The 19258-nt window shown below is 47.5% G+C and overlaps 2 protein-coding genes across 2 annotated transcripts in view; one reads left to right on the top strand and one right to left on the bottom strand.

Moving 5' to 3' along the window:
- Positions 1-19258, bottom strand: part of LAMB3 (laminin subunit beta 3) — a 123108-nt gene that overhangs the window by 56177 nt on the left and 47673 nt on the right. The window lies entirely within an intron of this gene.
- G0S2 (G0/G1 switch 2) lies at positions 7260-8707 on the top strand. The gene is made up of 2 exons (XM_084611487.1): positions 7260-7516; positions 8087-8707. The coding sequence occupies exon 2, from the start codon at positions 8111-8113 to the stop codon at positions 8414-8416; it is 306 nt and encodes a 101-aa protein (XP_084467613.1). The 5' UTR covers positions 7260-7516; positions 8087-8110; the 3' UTR covers positions 8417-8707.

Raw genomic sequence — 19258 nt, 5'->3', positions numbered from 1 at the left:
GCATAACATATATACCGCCAGTCAGATCTGATGGATAAGGGCATGGAGTAAAGCTGGTTGCAATTTTTCTGTTGACATTTTTTTCGTCTTTGACAAAAAATGGCTGTTTGACCAAAATGAAAATTTTCACAGAAAATTTTCACTTTGAAATTTTTCAGTTTCTTGACAAAATCAGAAATTGATTGTTTCTTCAGTTAAAATTGGGGATAAACATTTTCAGGTTTTCTCAAAAACTTAACATTTTTACTTTTGCTTGTTTCAGAGTTTTTATTGTACATATGTAATTCTTTTAAAGATTTGCTGAATTTCTGTTGGTTTTAGTTTTGTTTGCTGATTTTTCTTAAGTTTTCTGAGAAAACTAAAGTTGCATTTTTTTATCTACTGTAGTTTGAGGATCAGTCTTTGAGGAAGGCAAGAGGCAGAAGTTCCACTACTGAATAACTCAGGAGTGGCATTAATGAGCATCATGTGAGAACTACATCCTGATCTTCCCCATCCACAAGAAACGGCTGGCCCAATACAGCACTTCATGGGAGGGTTACAGAGAACAAATGAGGGGATCCAGAGACGAGTTCTGCCTGCCAAACAGCCCAGGAGCCCAAATGAAATTGCAATTGTGAACAGCGGTATGGTTGACAATTGCCTGTTTTCCACTTCTAAAAGCTGATTTGTACACACAAATGTGGGCTTTACACATACAATTCAGGCAGCCACTTTGGAAATCTGGGCCTTGTCTGTGCAATGCTTCCGATCCCATCTTTGCAAAAGGTGTTTTGCTTCGTTCTTTTTGCACCCGTTGCCACTCTCAGAACCACAGACCACGTGCCTTAGCCTGCTACCTGGCTTCCCTACCAGTCCCAGCAACTACATTCTCCAGACACTATTGCCTTTATTATGTAACTTCTACTCCAAGCGGGGAGCCATCAAATCATTTACCTACCTGAACACGTGTTTATTAGAGACAAAGTCCAAATGCATCTGACCCTTGCCCGTATATGGGACATGTGGAACTGGGAGATGTGGCAATGGGCCCTTCTGCTTTAGCAATACAAGGATAAAAACAGTGCTGTGCAATATTTGGGGAAATTTCGCTATCTGGCAGAAAGTGGGCACTTCCATATGTCTGACTGGGCTGGGCTTCTCCTGGAAATGAGATGCAAGATACTTGTTCAAAAACAGTATTTAGCTGAATCGTATTTGAGAATTTCCCTCCAACTGTTAAATAAGCAGGGCCGGATTTCCAATACACACACGCCAGCCCGATTTCTCTCTTTCTGGTCTTGTTGATAAAGCTGTACCAGTTTAACTAAAGGTGGAAGGCTGTATCGATTTAGTGAAAGGTGCACCTTTGTGTGCAGACAAGCTTTCATGAGTTTAAACCTGGCTTGTGTTGGGTTAGTTTTCACGGTTGTAAGAGCCTTCAGTGCAAAGTTGCACCTGTTTAACTAAATCGATGCAACATCACATTTTTAATTAAGCCAGTGCTTAAACTGAGCAGACACTGAGGGTGTGTCCGTCTGACAGCGCCCTCCAACATCTGCCACTGCACAGAGGGACCAACACCTTCACTTCCTGCAGCACCCTGAAAGGTTCCCATCCGAGGCCTGGCACAATGCTAGCCTGAGAGCCTTGACAGGATCACAGTGCAACATGGTGTGACCGCAGGCGTAGGCGAGCACGTGACATCTGACGTACTTGTTGATGTCCCTGTAACAGTGCTGATGGCTGGACCACTGACAAAACCAAAGCGACATCACTGGGGCTATCCTACAAGCTGTGGAATGTTTACAAACATAAAGGGTCACTAAAGATCAGCGCAAGGAACTCAGCACAAGCCTTGATGGTCAATATAACTTTACGACTCAGGATCATTAATGAAAGAACAGATCAGCAGCCAGACCTATGTTCCTGCTGCTCCATCCCTGCTGATGTGTCTGCAGGCATGAGCGACACAATGCACCTGTGGACTTTACTGCAGCAATAAAGATTACACAAGGACACTTTCCTCGCCACACGGGTCCTTTGATCACTGTTAAGGGGCTCCGGCATTTTCCTCTCTGGGACGGAGTGACAGGGTGATAGATCCAACTTTGGTAAGAGAAGGGAGAGAGAAAATTGCACGTTTAGATGATCGGAACAGGTCTGAAGTGTTGAGGCGTGCACTCATACGGAGGATACAGAGGTAGAGATGGGGTAGGGCCCCAGACTGGGACTCTGCCTACACTGTGATTAAAAAAATCCTGCAGCACTGCATCTTTGCCTGGGGCAGCTGATACAGGCTTGGGTTGCAGGGCTATCAGCGTACGTGTTCAGGCTCAGGCTGGAGCCCAGGCTCTGAGATGCTCCCCCTCGGGGGTTTCAGAACCCTGAGTCTGAATGTCTACATTGCAATTTTACAGCCAAGCAGCCTGAACCCCAAAGGCCCAAGTCAGCTGGATTTATCCATATTCTCTGTAACAGTTATGTCAGTGTGTCTGGCCCCCAGTGTGTCTAGTCCCTAGATATTGCTAGCTCTAAAAAAATTTAATTAAAAAGTGCATGATTCATATTTAACTCCATTTGCAGCAGGGTAATAAGGCCCCCTGTAAAGAGAGTTACTGTGCTCTTCTTTGCTTGTTATGGTTTTGCAGCTTGGTTTCATAGCTGTTATTCATGGCCTTTAGCACTGGGATTTCCCCCCTTTTCTGTTATTCTTATTTTCTCTCACCCTGAAGTCCAGAGTTCTACAGACTAGCTTTGACAAATCTTTCCCTTCAGACTGGCCGCTCATCAATTCACAAATCTTTACAGAAGAGAGGAGATCAGTTCATCCTCCTCCTATGTTACAGAGCTCAGAATTCACCCTGCTCCTAAGTCCATAATAATCATCTTCCCAATTCCCCTTGCTGTTCACTCCTTTTGATGGTCTCCCTGCCACCTAATTAACACCCTGTTAAGTTTCATGCCCACAGCAGCTTTAATCTTCAGGCATTAACATTAATCGTGGGCACCAACCCTCTGCATGACACTCCTTCTCAAGCCCAGTCTGCACACCAAAACTGCACCGATTTAACTAACTGGTTTCTAAAGGTCTGGTCTACACTTAGAAATGGCCTAAGATACATTGCTCAGGGCTGAGAAAAATGTTGCACCTTGAGCACTGTAGCGAGGTTGACCTAACCCCTGGGGTAAATGTGACTAGGTTGATGTAAGAATTCTTCCATTGCCCTAGCTACTGCCTCTCGGAGAGGTGGATTAACTCCGGAACTGCACCTATGGAAAAACACCTTCCCTGGATGTAGGAAGCCTCTACACCAGAGCATTATGATGACAGCACAGCTCCACCACCGGAGTCCTGTAGCAGCTGCAGTGTAGCGATGCCCTGAACTGATTTAGGGCTTGTCCGTCCAGGAAAGTGGTAGTGGTATAACCTAAGGTGTGAATTTAGACCAAATACGGTTAAGATAAACCAAACGAAGCTGCTCTTAAACTGAAATAAGAGTGTCCACACAGGGGTTTGCACCAGTTTAAGCTGATTGGCAACAGGTTTCATTTAAAGAAAAATAACCCTCTTAAGCCAAAATAAAAGCAACCACACAGGGGTTTGCAAACTGATTCAAGTTAAGCTGGTGCAACTTTCCTGTGCTCAGAAGGCCTCCATTAAACCTGTATAAATGCCTTTGGCTGGACACTCAAATAAAATTAAGAGTGGCTAAAATTAGTTTAATTTAATATTAAGATCATTAACATTAGCCACTCTTAATCCAATTTAAGAGTGTCCACACAATGAGGTTGCATTGACTTAACTAATGTGATATAAAAAAATATTTCGTAAAATAGATGCAATTTCTGGGTATGATGCACTGCGGGATTGTTACCAACTCACAGGATCTGACCATAAATCTCATGATATTTATTTGTTTTTCTTAACTGTGTCTTCAAGGGCTCAAGCTTTATGTGACAATCTCAGCTTTCTTTTTAAAAACTAAAGTGGCTGCAGAGAAAAGCTGAAGAACAAACCCTAAATGCTCAAAAATCAGAGGCAAGGGTTTCGGGGAGCCGGACTCATAGTTTTTGAACTCTTGGGATTGCCAATACAGTTAATTAGCTTCTTGTTGCACCTACAATGTGCTAGGCACTGTACAAACCCAAAAAGGCAGAGTCACTTCCTCAAGGAGCTGATACAAAAAGCTATGACCAGCTCTCCCTTTCAGATCAGACTTTATTCCTTAAGGAGCCAGTACAGTCCTGTCCTGTCAGACAGTGGCTATATAGCAGTTAACAAACAATCTGATAATAATTACAATGCCCCTGAACTTTCTCTATTTGCTGTCTCCTCAGCATTTTTCTCTGTAATGCTCACTTTTCAATGTACCGAAGGAGAAAAAAAATGCCTTAAATGTAGTGACCAGCTGTAAAACGTGTTGCCAAGTTGTAGGAAAAGGTAAAGAATTTAAAAAGAGCAACCAAAGAGAACAGAAAGAACCAGCTGGTTCTTTAGCAACCTTTGCAAAAAATCCAGCAATTCAGTTTCAAATGCTCTTGGGGAATCTGTGTATGAAATAACAGAGCAGTTTCAATATCATAATCTTGCAAGGGTTCTTTCCCTGACTGACGTAATGTGTTCCCAGCAAGCAGCACCAGCAGTCCTGGGAAGGGGGAGGAGAGTGTTACAATGGTGAAGAACCATAGTGCTTCTGCTACGTGCAGGATGTGTGGGGAAAGCGTGAGAGTGACTCACTGACTAGCCCTTGCTCACATACTGAATGAAACTCTGGGCCAGAAATAAAGTTCCAGATTTCAGTAACAAGTACTTATCTGCACACGCAGTATATTTACACCATGACCCAGATCCTTGAGACTGGCTGTTTCGTGCCTGATGTAAGTCAGGGATGAGGATAGGGGGACAAGCCACCCTTATGCTCTTCCCCCCAATCACTCTTTGGCCCACGGTGTTGTCCCGTGGATCCTCATGGCTACTCCAAGTTGCACTGGCTGCCTGCAGCCCCAAGACCATGCTCCCTCCACAGCCCTATACCAGAAGGTCTGAGGAGCAAGAGGAGGAGCCCCCAACTGGCTAACACTGCCTTTTGGGCTGCTTCATATAGCCAGAGTAGTTCAGAACAACTTTAAAAGGGCCATGGGACTCGCCCTGCAGTGTACCGCTGCCTTTGGATGCACACAGAGTCAGTGAAGTGAGCTGTAGCTCACGAAAGCTTATGCTCAAATAAATTGGTTAGTCTCTAAGGTGCCATAAGTACTCCTTTTCAGTTTGCAAAGTGGGATCCACACCCACGCCCCCACCCAGTGGCTCTGCTAGAACAATCTCTTTGACCCTGCTAGACATCACACTGTTTTCTCAACGGAACTTCACTTCTCTTTCCACGATAATCAGCTGGTCAAAATTTCCCTCTTAGCGCCACACAGTCGATCTTGACTCTGATATGCTGTTCTCCCTAGCAAATCCACACATGGGGAGCGAGAACAGAATATCCACATTCAACACAACCATCTGGATCTGAGAGGAGACTTCTGCCCAAATTTCCCAAGCAGCTCTGAGGGATTAGAAGGCATCCTGCGGCCTCCTCTAGGCTTTAGCAGGTATTCAGACCCGGAGTCCATAGCGCTGCGTAAGGCTCTTTCAGACAAGGAAGCGTACTGCACATTGCTCAGCATTCACTGGCCCATGGGTGATGTAATCCACTTTACGCTGCTGATGCAATGCCCTTACAGAGCAGGCCGCAGAGGAAATGTCAAAGTTCTACAGAACATAATATAATGTACTTTAGTTTCATGCTCATTTCAATAGAAAAGATTGCATGCAACTGGCTTTCTTTTGGTTTCAGGATAGAAGAACTGAAGGCAAGAAACCAAATTCAGCAAGTGGGGTGGTGGGATGCAGCAGAGAGAGAGAGAGAGAGAGAGAGAGGGTATGTCTACATTACAGCGGCTGGAGTGGAGATGCGTCCTACTTGGACAGAAGGGTTTTTTTCCCCAATCGGGATTCAGTGTGGTTAATCCACTCTGAGAAGGGGTAGCTAGGCTGACGGAAGATTGTTATATGCAGCATTTAGTCCATGTTGTAACTGAGACAATCCATTTAATCATTCAAAGTGCTCAGTATTCAGCTGCTATTTTTTGCTGCCTCTTTTCCTGCCCATGTTTTGCTGTATCCCTGGACTGTGCAATTTCAACTATATGGTACCAAAAAGAAAGAGATCAATGCATTCCCCAAGCTCCTATGTACATACTGTAAATCAGGGGTTCTCGAACTGGTGGTCGCAACCCGCTGAAGGGTTCTTATGTGGGGGCCGTGAGCTGTCAGCCTCTACCCCAAACCTGCTTTGCCTCCAGCATTGATAATGGAGTTACATATATAAAAAAGTGTTTTTAATTTATAAGGGGGGGTCGCAGTCAGAGACTTGCTGTGTGAAAGGTACAAAAGTTTGAGAACCACTGCTGTAAATTACACTTTTCTGAAACACCAGGGGGTCTCTTCCCGAACTTGAAAGTGGGCAGAAGAATAAATTACCTTCCAAGGGCAATATTCCCCCTTTAGAGCCGCACTGCTGCTGACTTTCCCCAAGATCAGGTTTCAGAGTAACAGCCGTGTTAGTCTGTATTCGCAAAAAGAAAAGGAGTACTTGTGGCACCTTAGAGACTAACCAATTTATTTGAGCATGAGCTTTCGTGAGCTACAGCTCACTTCATCGGATGCATGCCGTGGAAACTGTAGCAGACTTTATATATACACAATCATACAAAATCATATTCTCTGTGTATATATAAAGTCTGCTACAGTTTCCACGGCATGCATCCGATGAAGTGAGCTGTAGCTCACGAAAGCTCATGCTCAAATAAATTGGTTAGTCTCTAAGGTGCCACAAGTCCTCCTTTTCTTTTTCCCAAGATCAGGGAGGGACATTACAATGCTTTTTGCAGCAGTTCAGGAGAGATCTGGGCAGATTCCAAACCTTGTGCATTTCACCCATCCGTCCCCCGAAGGGGGTTTATGATTCTGCTGCTGCCCCAGCCCCAGGCGCGACCACCCCCGCCCACCATAAAGCAAACGCACCAACCAGCCCACTCCTCCCCTGCCCGAAACTGGAGCGTGCCGAAACGTTTGCTACGTGACTCCCAGGCTCCAAGCCTGCCCAGAAGCCCCCTCCCACTCCTCGTGCCCAGAGGCTGGATTCGGCTGAGTGATGCCTGCGTGATCCGGCCGCGATCCTTCAGGCCCCCCCCGGGTGTGTCTGCTCCGCAGCTGGCGACCCCAGCCCCCGCAGCGAGCCTCAGGGCAGGGGGCGGTCACCCAACAGAAACCCTGCGGGCTGCACGCTCCGGGGCCGTGCACAGCCCTGCTGGCACCCAGCCTGCCTGAGCAATGAGGGGCCGGCCCCGGGCGGGGAGGAGCCGCCGGCCAGCCAGGCAGGCGATATAAGGCTGCGGGTGGCTGGGGGAAGCAGCTGCCCAGCTCCAGCCGAGCAGAGAGCGGAGATCCCTGGCTGCGAACCCGCGGAGCGGAGCGCGTCCTGCGGTGAGTACAGAGGGAGCGGGGTGCGGTCCCCTGCCCGCTGAGAAGGGGAGCGTGGGGCGGTCCCCTGCCCGCCGAGGGAGCCCCAGGTTATCCAGGGGGAATTTCAGACCCAAATGCCGGCAGTTACTATAGTTAGGGTGACCAGACGTCCCGATTTTATTGGGACAGTTCCGATATTTGGGGCTTTTCTTTTTTTAATAGGGGCTCCTATTACCCCCACCCCTGTCCCGCTTTGTCACCCACGTCTGGGAGTTCTTTAAACTCCGCTTCGCAGCGGGGGCTGGCTGGGATGAGCGCCCGTGTGGATGTGGCTGGAGAAAGGCCGAAGGGATCACTGTTGGGGGAGGTTTCTGGACTGCCCATCACCGCCGCAGCCCAGTGTCTGCATTTTCCTGAACTAGACCCTGGGCAATGACCGCGTTAAGAGTGGCCCTGCATGTGCCATGGGTCTGTGCAGGCTACACAGACTCCACTTTCTCTGGGAAGCGGCCCTGCTGAATGCAGAAGGAAGCAGCACTAGATAGCAGCTGATGGGTATCTGTCTTTTTTTCCCCCTCTCTTGCTCTGCAGGTTTTGTGACCTTCCAGGCCCAAGATGGAGACCATGCAGGAGCTGATTCCCTTTGCCAAAGAAATGCTCAGCCAGAAGCCCAGCAGAAAGATGGTCAAGATCTACATGCTGGGCAGCGTGCTGGCTTTCTTCGGGGTGGTTATTAGCCTGGTGGAGACAGTCTGCAGCCCTTTCACTTCTGAAGAGCAACTACAAGAGGAGGAGGAGAAGAGACCTCCCCTGGCAAAAGAGCACACTGTCCCCCAGAAACAGAGGGATTTGATCGTGGAGAAGAGCAAAGAGCAGGATGTAATGCAGAGGAACCTGGTGATCAGGCAGCGTGCATCCTAAGAGAGACTGCCCAGTCAGTGATAGGCCTGCACAAAAGACTGCTGCCCTGTTTGATCTCCAGGTGCGGACTCCAGGGAGAAGGGAATCGACACTGACTGCAAACACAAGGGACTCTAGAAAAGTGACTTCTATTTGCTGCCATGCAGCAGTTGAAAAATGCCACCCATTGAATATGTACCCTTTTGTGGTATACACAGGTGTAACGTGCCTGGCATTTTGCACCATGTTTTTTTTATTGTGAATAAACTTTACAAATATATTTTGCATTATAAATAAATATTTTATACATCACCAAGCCTCTTTCTTTTGTCAGTCTTCAAAGAGGGATGGAGTCTTAATCCAGCTAAAGTTATTGAAATAAATTCTTCGCAGCAGCAGCCTAATGCCTCCTGGTGGGTGGTGTTTATCAGGGCACTTAGGGAAGTGTCCTAAGTTTGGCAGTGAAACAGTTGCTGAATGCTGTCACCTTCCAATTAGTACACACACACGCACTCAACAATGTGAGAGCTTGTTTGTTTTTCTTAAGCCTACAGGTTAGGAGTTCTTTCCCACATCCCTCGCCCAAAAATAATGCACTGACTTTTTTATACAAAACTGCTATTACTCACATCCTTGTATTTACAATCATACACTGGTTGGTTGGTTTGGGTTTTTTTAAGAATGGAGGTGGGGGAATGTAGCCAGATGGTGATCTCTTGTTACATGGGTGTAAATGCAGAAAGGGATATCTGGCCCACTCTGTCTTATTTCTAACAAGCTGCAGGACTAATGAAAAGAGCCCGATCCTGCCTCCATTCATGTTTATGGCAAAACGGTCAAGGACATTTATACCCACCTCTTACATAGCACTTTTCAGTACCATTATCCCCATTTTGCAGAGGGAGCAACAGACACAGAGCAGTGAAATGACTTGTCCAAGGCCACCAACCAGGCCAGTGGCAAAGCTGGGAACAGAACTCACGTCTTTGAGTCCCAGTCCAGTGCTCTACCCACTAGGACACACTGTTCTCACCAGACTGTCCTATGGTCACAATTTTCCTGCAATTTCTCACCTGCATGGTCTTGAATGCAGCGGACTGTTAGCACCACATGCTTTAATTAACAAGCGAGTAGGTTAACCGTTTCCACTGTCCTTTAAAAAAAAAAGATTGGTGCACATATGCTACATGTAACACAATGCTAGCAAACTCTCCCATTCAGAAGTCAATGGGTCATCCAACTATGGGAGGGACAGTTTTAAATGTTGGTTTCTATTTGCTAGAAGTTAGAATCTGCAATGCTATCTCCAGTGCCCCCAAAGAGGCAGGGTAAACATTACGTGCTGTATATAGCATCAGGAAAAGCACACAAGCATTATGCCTCTGTCTAGCCCCAAGGGGAAAAAAAGATCCCTTTTCTAATTGCTACAGAGGACAGAAGATAGTGGAAACAAAAAAGATAAGAAAACGGGAAAGAACATGCTGCTCTCACTAGAAAGATCCTGTATGGTTTCTAGATGCTAGTGTTATTTTAAGAATAAAAACATCGATCAACTTCACCCTTTCATCTGTGTAACCAACACCTGTTGTCAAAAAGGGCACATTATTTGGGGAGAATGTCCCTGAGCCTGTGAAAACGTCATATTCTGAATTAAACACAAGGGTGCACATACATTTTCCATCTGTGGAAAAAACTGGGGTAGAAGTCAACATAAAATAGCACTTGAGAAATATCGTGTTTTATGTGCCAATCAAGCATTACTCAGGGTTTCAATTTCCCAGACAAGACAGACATGGGCCACTGCCTCATTCACTTCACTGACTGCTGCATGTGCAAAGGTGATGACACAATTTAGCCTGAAAAAAACAGCTGAACCATGTCCCTGAATAATGCCAGATCAAGGACATGGATAGTTTTGCAGCATACACAGATCCTTATGCTGCAGAAGGCTTGTTGTAGTGGAAAGAAAAACTTTGGGCCCATACTCCAATCCCCTTACTCACCTCGCTGCCCAGTCATGTACCTTACTTCAGAAACAGTCTCATTGAAATTGATTTTTGTTTTGTTTTTACAGCTCCAGTGGGGACCTGAGCTATGGTCAGGGCTCCTAGGGGCCACAAGTGTGAATTTGATTTAAATAAGAAGCCAACTGGATCTTGACTTGATTCAAGACTTTTTGGCTTCAAACTCTCTCAACATCTTACTCATTCACAGAACTAGACCAGCTTCACAGGTTACACCTGGTGCAGGACAATAGGGAAACCTAGAAAATGAAGAGGAACATTTCTTCTTTGCTGTCATGACAGGAAACCACTGTTCAAAGGCTTTGGATGAAGCCTCTCTGTTGGATGACCTGAATTTAATATGAGCCAGTGATTATTTTTATCATCCTCCAACTCTATGCAAAGGGGCATTTCATTTGGTCTGGGATGACAGGGAGAGGGTAATCCTGTCCTTCCACCCACTCCCCCTTTGAATAAAAATAGAGTTATCTAATTTCAGGGTTTATGAGCTTAAAGCAGAGAGATTTGTGCAACTGTCAAAATAGCTGCACTTTAGGCAGCTAATGGGATTAGACAGCTAGAATAGGCTTGACTACGCCAATATGTCTAGAATCGTCCAAGCAAGTCCTTCCTTCCAGTATGCAGCCTTCTGATCTACTGTGACCCTGGAGGTCATCCCTTTGCAAATATTTCCCCCAAAGGTCAATCTGAAAAATCAGTTCTGTATCTCATTGATTCTGCAACAGGAGTTTGCGCTTAATGCACAGAAAACCATGGCTTTCTACAGCCATGCAAATTAGGCAAGTGTCAGTGGCTAAACTGCCGTGCAATAATGCCCGGGCAAAGTTTAACATCAAGCCATGTGTAATAGATCCAGTGCTTGTGAATTCAAAATAATGTCATGGTAACAGTGGTGGGTTGCAGGAATCACCCACTAAAGAAGAGGTTTCAACAAACCCCACCTTCTACATTATGGCTGGAATTTTCAAAGTGGCCTGTCATTTTGGTGCTTCAGTTTTTGAATCCCCAACTTGAGGTACCTGGCAATTTAATGCACCTTAACTCATGGATCCAAAACCAGGAATTCTTGTAATGTTTTGGGGCTATACAAACAGCCCAAACACTGTCATTTGCAACTAAATGCCATAAGCAAATTGTATCTGTCAGATACAGAAGATAGAGTGTTGTATCTGCATCATACATGTCCATTTGCAACTTCCAAAAAGATAGAGGGATTTTTTTTTTATTAATGTGGGCTATTGGGATATAGCTAAGAGCACTGGGATGGAATTGATTAGAGGGACATGTACGCTCAAACTCAGGAAAGGCTCCTAATGGTGACGTTTATAGAGTGAAATAACATCACTTGGACCATTTGAAATTGGACTGTGCTAAAGCATTTGGGGCTAAGCTTTAGGAAAAACCCTGCATTGTCTAAAGGATGAATGAATCCCCTAATATGGCAGGTGTTAATTTCTATTATTCTGTTCCATTTAGGACAGATCTAAATTCTGCTTATTCTAAGCAACAAATCAGGAAAAATCCCCTGGCACGTTACATCCCCAGAGACTGCAGCTGGAGTGAGATCTGGTGTATGGCTTCCCCCAGGCTCACCATGCACATCTCAGAAGAGGTTATGTTAACGCTGAGACTTTACTCAGACCTTGGTAGCATGATAGAGCTGAACACTGCCGCAGGCACCATGACCTTCTCTGACCTGCCAATGCACCGCAAGAGTATGGGAGGCTTGTTTTTTAGAAATGCCTAACTTGCTATTTGCAGGTTGGGGTCTGCTTGGTTCAAGGGCCTCCCAACTAAATTTAGGACTTCAGCAATCAACACCTCGAGAGAAACAAGCCAGGTTTTTTTTTCAAGGGCACAGGGAGCATGGCCAGTGGCCAGGGCTCCTCCAGGCAGGCTGTAGTCAGGGTCCTGGAGATGATCTTTCCCAGGAGTGAGTTGGGTTAGGTCACCCAGCAGATGTGAACATCACAAACACACTGTTCCCCCTGTACTAGCAATGTGCAAACTCTGACAGTACTTGTACGTGGGGACTCTCACTGAGACCTTTGAACAGGAATAGCACCTGAAACCTTCCCCAATCTCACCTCTACACTGGCCTTCCCACCTTCTCTGCTTAACACACATCTCCACACCATTTGCCAAGCCTGTACCCACAAGGGCGTTTTGCCGCTTCATTAATCCAAGATTTACCACATAACTGGGACGAGGCTTGACACTGGAATGAGGTTTGTCAATGAGGTGAAGTAGTCCGAGGAGTGGAGTGCCAGTCCCTTTGGAACAGTACAGGCAGAGCTGCTCCCCTTCCAGACTTTCTCCCTGGAGAACTAGCAAGGCAAGCCAGCTTTTCCCAAACTCCAGGAGCGCTCTTCTAGGGGCCAGAACACCTTCTGCCCCGTCCCACCACCTGAACATCGCACCTAATCCAACTGCTGCCCCTGCAATGGCTTCACACGGGGGCTGATTGGTCCCAAAGCATAAGGCCCTCAAAGCTCATAAGAAACACACTGGCTGCTACTGAGCCCAAACCTCTCAGATACACAACAGATTCCCATGCACCGGCCACTGCATTTGCACTACCAGGCACTGTCCGGCTACTTGTTTCCCCAACTTGCTCTTTCATGGTTTCGACTGAGTTTCCCAAATCACCTCTGGAATGATCCAGTAGCTCAGGGGGCTGAGTGAACTGACTGTCGTCTCAGGCACACGTGTGTTTGAGAGAACACAATCAGCTCCCAAAAGGCAATGGTGCAATGTTCCTCGTGGCCATGCTCATACATGGCATTGCACGGTGGCGGGGCTCGGGCTCACATACAGGATAGAAGTCATTTGAGGCATGGCTGGCCTCTCTTGGAGCTCTACTGTCTACGCTGACCCTGCAGTTAGACCTTCACCTACATGTAAGCAGTGTCAGGATGAGCTCCACCCTGACATCTGGTGGTGAGGTGTGGCAAGTTGTGGAAAAGAACTTCAGGGGCCGATCTCATTTGCATAGGCACACCCACCACGCCTAGAATGATACCATAGCTGCCCAAATGGTCACTTTGGCTGCTGTGGGATCCCCAGTGTCTCTGTTATTGGGGCAGGAAGAATAAATTGCTATTACCCTGATTATGGGAACTGTGCTTGGAACTGTACGTGGCCTTTTGTTATGATGGAGGGATTCACCATCAACTAAGTAGCACTCGCTAGGCAAGGGTCATGGGTTCCAAAACTGTGTGAATGGAGAGAGGCTGGGGACAAGTATTAATACTTGGTGGCATGGGCCCCTTGGTGAGGGCCTTACATGCTGATTGCACTTCCTCCTCTCTCCACTGTGGAATATCAGAGCTAATTTTGATTTCATTAGAAGTCTAGTTATAGGCTGCTGAGCTCACTTTGGGCTGACAGTGCACCAGCACTGGGGCTCCCCTACTATAAGCTGAATTCACCTAAGAGCTGAAATCACTGAGTGTTGTGTTAAGTAGTGGGGGAGCCTGAAGATATATTGTGGAGCAATTTGCGGGACGGCTGGTGAAGCAGTTTGACGCGGAGCAGTGTGTGGATGGCAGGAGCTGCTTGTGGGCCGTGGAGCTGAGTGAAGGAGTTCGTGGGGCGGCTGGCGGAGCGGAGCGCAGCTGAGCGAAGGAGTTCGTGGGGCGGCTGGCGGAGCGGAGCGCCGCTATGGAGCTATGGGGCGGTCAGCTTCAGATCACGTAAGGTGCCTCTTACCCCTGTCCCATTTCCACCCAGATTGGGAGGTAAAGCTCCGCCGATAAACTTTCGAACTCTGGGGCTGCCCTGACCAGGGACAGAGACTTTTGGGGCATTGGACTTTTGGGACTTTGGGTGATTTGGGGTTGCTGGACTCAAGAACCAAAGGGAAAAGGGCATGCCCCAATTTGCCTGGGGTGGGGTTGTTTTTGCTCATGGGTTGTGTTATGAATCCTGTTGGTGGTGTTTCCCCAACATAATGCCACATTGTTTCTCTCTGTTATTAAAAGACTTTTGCTACACTCCGACTATGTGCTTGCGAGAGGGGAAGTATTGCCTCTTGGAGGCGCCCAGCGGGGGTGGTATATATTGGTCCCAGGTCACTGGGTGGGGGCTCGAGCCGGTTTGCATTGTGTTATTGGAATGGAACCCCTAGATATTGAACCCGGCCCTTGTTGCTGCCAACTCTGACGGGCAGAAGGGTTACATACACAAGCACATTTAGAACATATTTTTCAATGCCAGCTACCCTGATGCTGAAAAACAAACACTAAGTTGTCTTGGGAGCTCAGGTTCGATGGCCCATTCAGTCCTGACCCCTGCTAACACTGTGCCAAGTAGTGCCCTGGTGATGCACACCTCTGGGCATTCTGAGCTGCACTGTACCTGCCTTTTGTTGAGTAATGATCTAAGGCTCGATTGTAACCAATAATGACCAGGAAGTGACATGCCCGTGTCCCATTCCCAAAGCCCAGGACAGCCTCTCGAAAGTTTAGCTGGTAACATCAGCTTTTTCTTTATGATGAAACAGAAGCAAAGCTGCTTTTTTAAAAAAGCCATTTTAATTTCTGCCAAACTATTGAGAGCCCATCAGTTTTGCCTTGCATGCATAAACCTGACTACATTTTTCTCCTGTTCACTGTATTTGCCTCTAATACTCAGGCCATGGGTGGCTTGTGTGGGGAGGGAAGCTACAGCAGATATGATTTGCAGCTTCACTGACCATCCATCAGGACATTTAAAAATGCACCTTTAAATTTACATTAAATCCTCTCTCTAACGTGCTGTGGGTCTCAAGGAGTGGAAAGCATCCCCTGTGCAGAATGGCCAGCATAACGTCTATGCACCACTTATTTCCTTCAAGTGGGGTATAAATTGGACTTAAATGATACAGAGCTGACCCTCTGCACCAGGATGCATTTCTCCAAAGGGGAACAAATACAATAATGCCGCTGAGGTTTGTTCAGAAGTGGCAGCGTATTCTGCATGCTGCCAATACGCTCACTTCAAGGGCACGCTAAACTTGCTCTCATAAATACTTTACTATCAGGTTGCTGGTCTTTGGCTATGTGCTCTGCATACCTCTGGGCTAATTTAGAAGCTATGGGGGATAAAGGGAATGAGAGGTGGTGCCTGGTACACGTGCGCATGTTAGAAATGTGAGTAATAGTTATAAGATCTGCCCCTTTGGCAGGCCTTCTCAACCAAGGAGGGTGTGTTCATAGCAGCAGCAGCAGGCAGGAAGGTGCTGTTCAGGAATGACATTCTACATTTGGAGAGCAAACTTTGCTGCCTCAGTTTGGTCTCCAAATAAGTGAAACCGAAGTCTTGTTCCTTGGCAAAAGCAAATTGTTAAATAGTTCACAGCAAAAAAGTTAGCAAAGTGAAAAAAGATTTCAATGGAAAATTCTCGACCAGTTCTAGAGCATAGTTCTGCATGCTGGAGTCTAAAGAATCCACAGTGGGGGGCGGGGGAGGGGGCTTCTTGTCAGTCTTTCTGCTTCCATCCTTTCCCAGGCCATCCCAGCGCCTGGCGACCAGCTCTGAGGCCTTGTAAGGCTCACAGTGAACCTGAAGCACCGAGCTGATCAAATGCTGTAAAAGAAATCACGTGTGGATATGAGGAGGCCTCTCCCTGCAGACACAGGCCTGGGAGCCAGTGACTTCTGGGTTCTAATCCCAGTGCTAACACCGGGCCCTGGGCAGGTCACTTCCTTTCTTTCCGCAACCGTTCCCCCGGTTTTTCAAATGAGAAATAGCAACACCTGTTAATCCTCCCAAAGCACCTGAGAGCCAGAAAATGTCTGCACTGTACACTGAGGGTGTAAATAGCTACAGAAGGGCCTATTATGTTTAAGGAGGGTGTTAGATTTCAGGCAGCACTCAATCCCCTCCCCGTGAGCACCTCCAGTTATTCAGGGGCTAGGGGACTGACAAGTAGGTACCCATTGTCCCCACTCAGCCCCGCTGTACCCTCTGGCAGCACCCCAAGTCCGCCTGGGCATTTGCTGTGGGTGGAATGCTGCTTCCAGCCAGCGGGAAGGGGACTGAAGAAAGACCTGGTGACAGAAGGACAGCTGCTGAACAGTAGCATTTCCCTCAGGAAGGCAGCGTTAGCCCATGATCCACCGTGCAGCCTTTGACTCCCCCTATCCAGGAGCTACCTGGGAAAGAGCATATTAATTACACTAGCAGATGACGTTAAAGCGGGGGGGGGGGGGGTCATGAGCCCGAGTGAGGACAGAGGACCTTGAGAAAAATGGGCAGGAAATAACATAGGACGGACGGAACATCAGGTGACAGACTTTATGAAATGCTACTAAACTTTTATCTTCAGAAAAGGCTTCCCCCCATCACCTCCTCCTCACCAAACACCCCCAGCAAAAACAGCCTGAAACCAACAAGTCAAAGAACCAAACAACTAACAACATTTAAAAAAACTCTACCCAAGCAAAGATTTTACCCTGAGAAGGGAGAAGAGCCAGAGACTCCACGGAGCTCACTAAGGACGTCACTATTGATTTTACACAGAAGGCGATCAGACAGCATGGTGCTGGCAGCGGTGTAAAACCAGCCATTAGATAAAGTGTTCTGATTACCCAGGGACTGGTGGGGGCACTAAGCCACAGACGCCAAGTGGGATGGAGAAACCTGGGAAGGGTGACAGTCAGCAAACAAGGTGAGCTCCTGTTTCTGCGTAGCCTCCAAAACAGGCCCGTGTGATCTGGGACCGCACCACATACCCTGCTCTCCAGGGAGGCCACGCCAGGGATACTGGGCTCAGCTCTGTGGTATGTAAATGTTTAGACAAAGTGAAGGGATGGAGGGATCTAGAGGAAACAGCGAGGACCTAAAACAGTTCAGTTTGACAAAATAATGGGCAGGTGCTAATCCCCCCTAAGTCTTGGAAGGGAGTACAGTACCACACCACACCGTGGTGGGAGATGAATAACTATGGGGGCATTAGGAATTACAGGAGGCAATTAAAGAACAGGATATTTGGAGTAAATAGCAGGAAGGCAAAGCCTCCTCAGTGAGAGCCAGGCTGCAGAAGAACCTCCCAGGGAAATGATAGAAGACCCATTGGTTCAGAGGCGTACAGTTAGACTGGATAAACAACTCGGAAATGTCCTATAGGGGACAAACCTGCCTTGCTGGAGAAGGACTGGGCCAGATAGGACATTTTCCATCTCTAGCTCCCATACGTCTAGGGTAAATCCAAATCACTAGTTCCCCACAGGTTTCCATACTAACCAATGCCATTAATGGTTTCTTCTGAAAAAAGCCCAGCTACTGGGAGGCGCCTCAGAGGCCAGCAGCCAAGAGTCCCACCTTTGATTCTCCTGCTGAGTGTGTTAGCACCTCCTGCTGCCCAGCTGTTGCAATTAGAGCCAAAGCAGCCTGGAGGCTGGAGCTCGAAAGCAGCAGCAAATGTCAGCTTCGCAGGGAGGGCGATCGGATCCCTGTCAACTCCCCACAAGGCCCGCGGGACACAGTTGGGCAGCACATGAACCAAGAGGGGCTGTCAGACCTAAGCATTACACCAGCCCTGCATCTGACACTGTTTGCACTGTTAAAAACGCTCTCAGCCCAGAGCTCAGACTCTGAAGCCCACCCCAGTCCATAGGCTTCGGAGCTTGAGCCCCAGCCCCAGCCACCACTTCAAAGCACCGTCTCCACAGCTAGTTTCCGAGCACTAGTACAAGCTTGCGTCTGTCGACTTGGGCTGGGAAGCTTGCTTCCGACGGCTGTATAGACACACCCCAAAGCACCGGACCGGGAATCAGGAGACAGGGTTCTACTCTTGGCTCTGCCAGGGACCTGATGTGAGACCTGGGGTGAGGAATTTCCCTTTTCTGTGCCTCTGTTTCCCCTCCCACCCTTTGCCTATTCTGGGTATTTAGACTGCGAGGTCTTTGGGGGCAGGGGCGATCACGCTTTGTGTGTTTGTTCAGAGTTTTGCATGATGGGGATCTGAGATCAGCTGGGGCCACGAGATGCGACAAATACAAATAACAATAGTACCTAAGAGACTGACTTGCCCATCCCACATAACATAGTATCTGGCCCCCATCGCTGAATGCCTCACCATCTTGAACGTTTTTATCCTCTACACCCCCTGGAGAGGTACGGACGTGCTATTATCCCTGTTGTACAGAGGCGGAACTGAGGCAGGGAGAGAGAAAGGGCCAGATTTCCAAAGGTATATAGGGGCCTAACTCTCACTGCAATCAGTGGAAGTTAGACACCTGGAAACTTTTACAAATCTGGCCCTCCCTGACTTTTCCAAAGTCACACGAGAACTCTTCCACAGAGCATCTCCCAGATCCTAGGGCCCTTGCCACTGGACCATCAGTTCTTTCCACAGGTGCTAGGTGCACAGGTGCTGCAGGTAACAGAGAGTTCGTTCTTTTATTGTTCAGCCAAGAAAGTGAAGTGGCCAATTCCAGGAACTCAGGGTTAGAACAAAAGATGACGACACAGGGGAAGTGGCAGCGTTTCCCAGAAAGCAATGATGTTTATCTGACCAAAACATATGCTAAGTGCTTCTTTCCAGCAGAGGATAAGTTAAGAGTGAAGAGAAATCTATACTTTAAGAGCAGTGCCCCACTGGCAACCAGACAGACCCACTGAGTATATTATTAACCCAAATCATCTGTTCCTTCAAAGCTATAATGAAGCACTGTCCCTGGTTCATCACTGGAGGGTTGCTTGTGTGTGCTGGGCTGCACACACAGACACTGGTTTGTTATTGTAGGGTTGCTCCTGAGTGCTGAATTGCATCCACTGATTGGGTATGTTTGGGGAGGGTGTGGTACTTCAGGATGTATCCTCTTCCACTTGGCCAATGAGTTAACCTGAGGTT

The sequence above is a fragment of the Lepidochelys olivacea genome (assembly GCF_965140295.1).
Source record: "Lepidochelys olivacea isolate rLepOli2 genome assembly, chromosome: 21".
Lineage (NCBI taxonomy): Eukaryota > Metazoa > Chordata > Testudines > Cheloniidae > Lepidochelys > Lepidochelys olivacea.
This window is presented reverse-complemented; position numbering and strand designations above follow the sequence as displayed.

Coding starts and splice junctions, on each gene's coding strand:
- G0S2 (XM_084611487.1), top strand. CDS start 8,111: ATGGAGACCATGCAGGAGCTGATTCCCTTTGCCAAAGAAATGCTCAGC.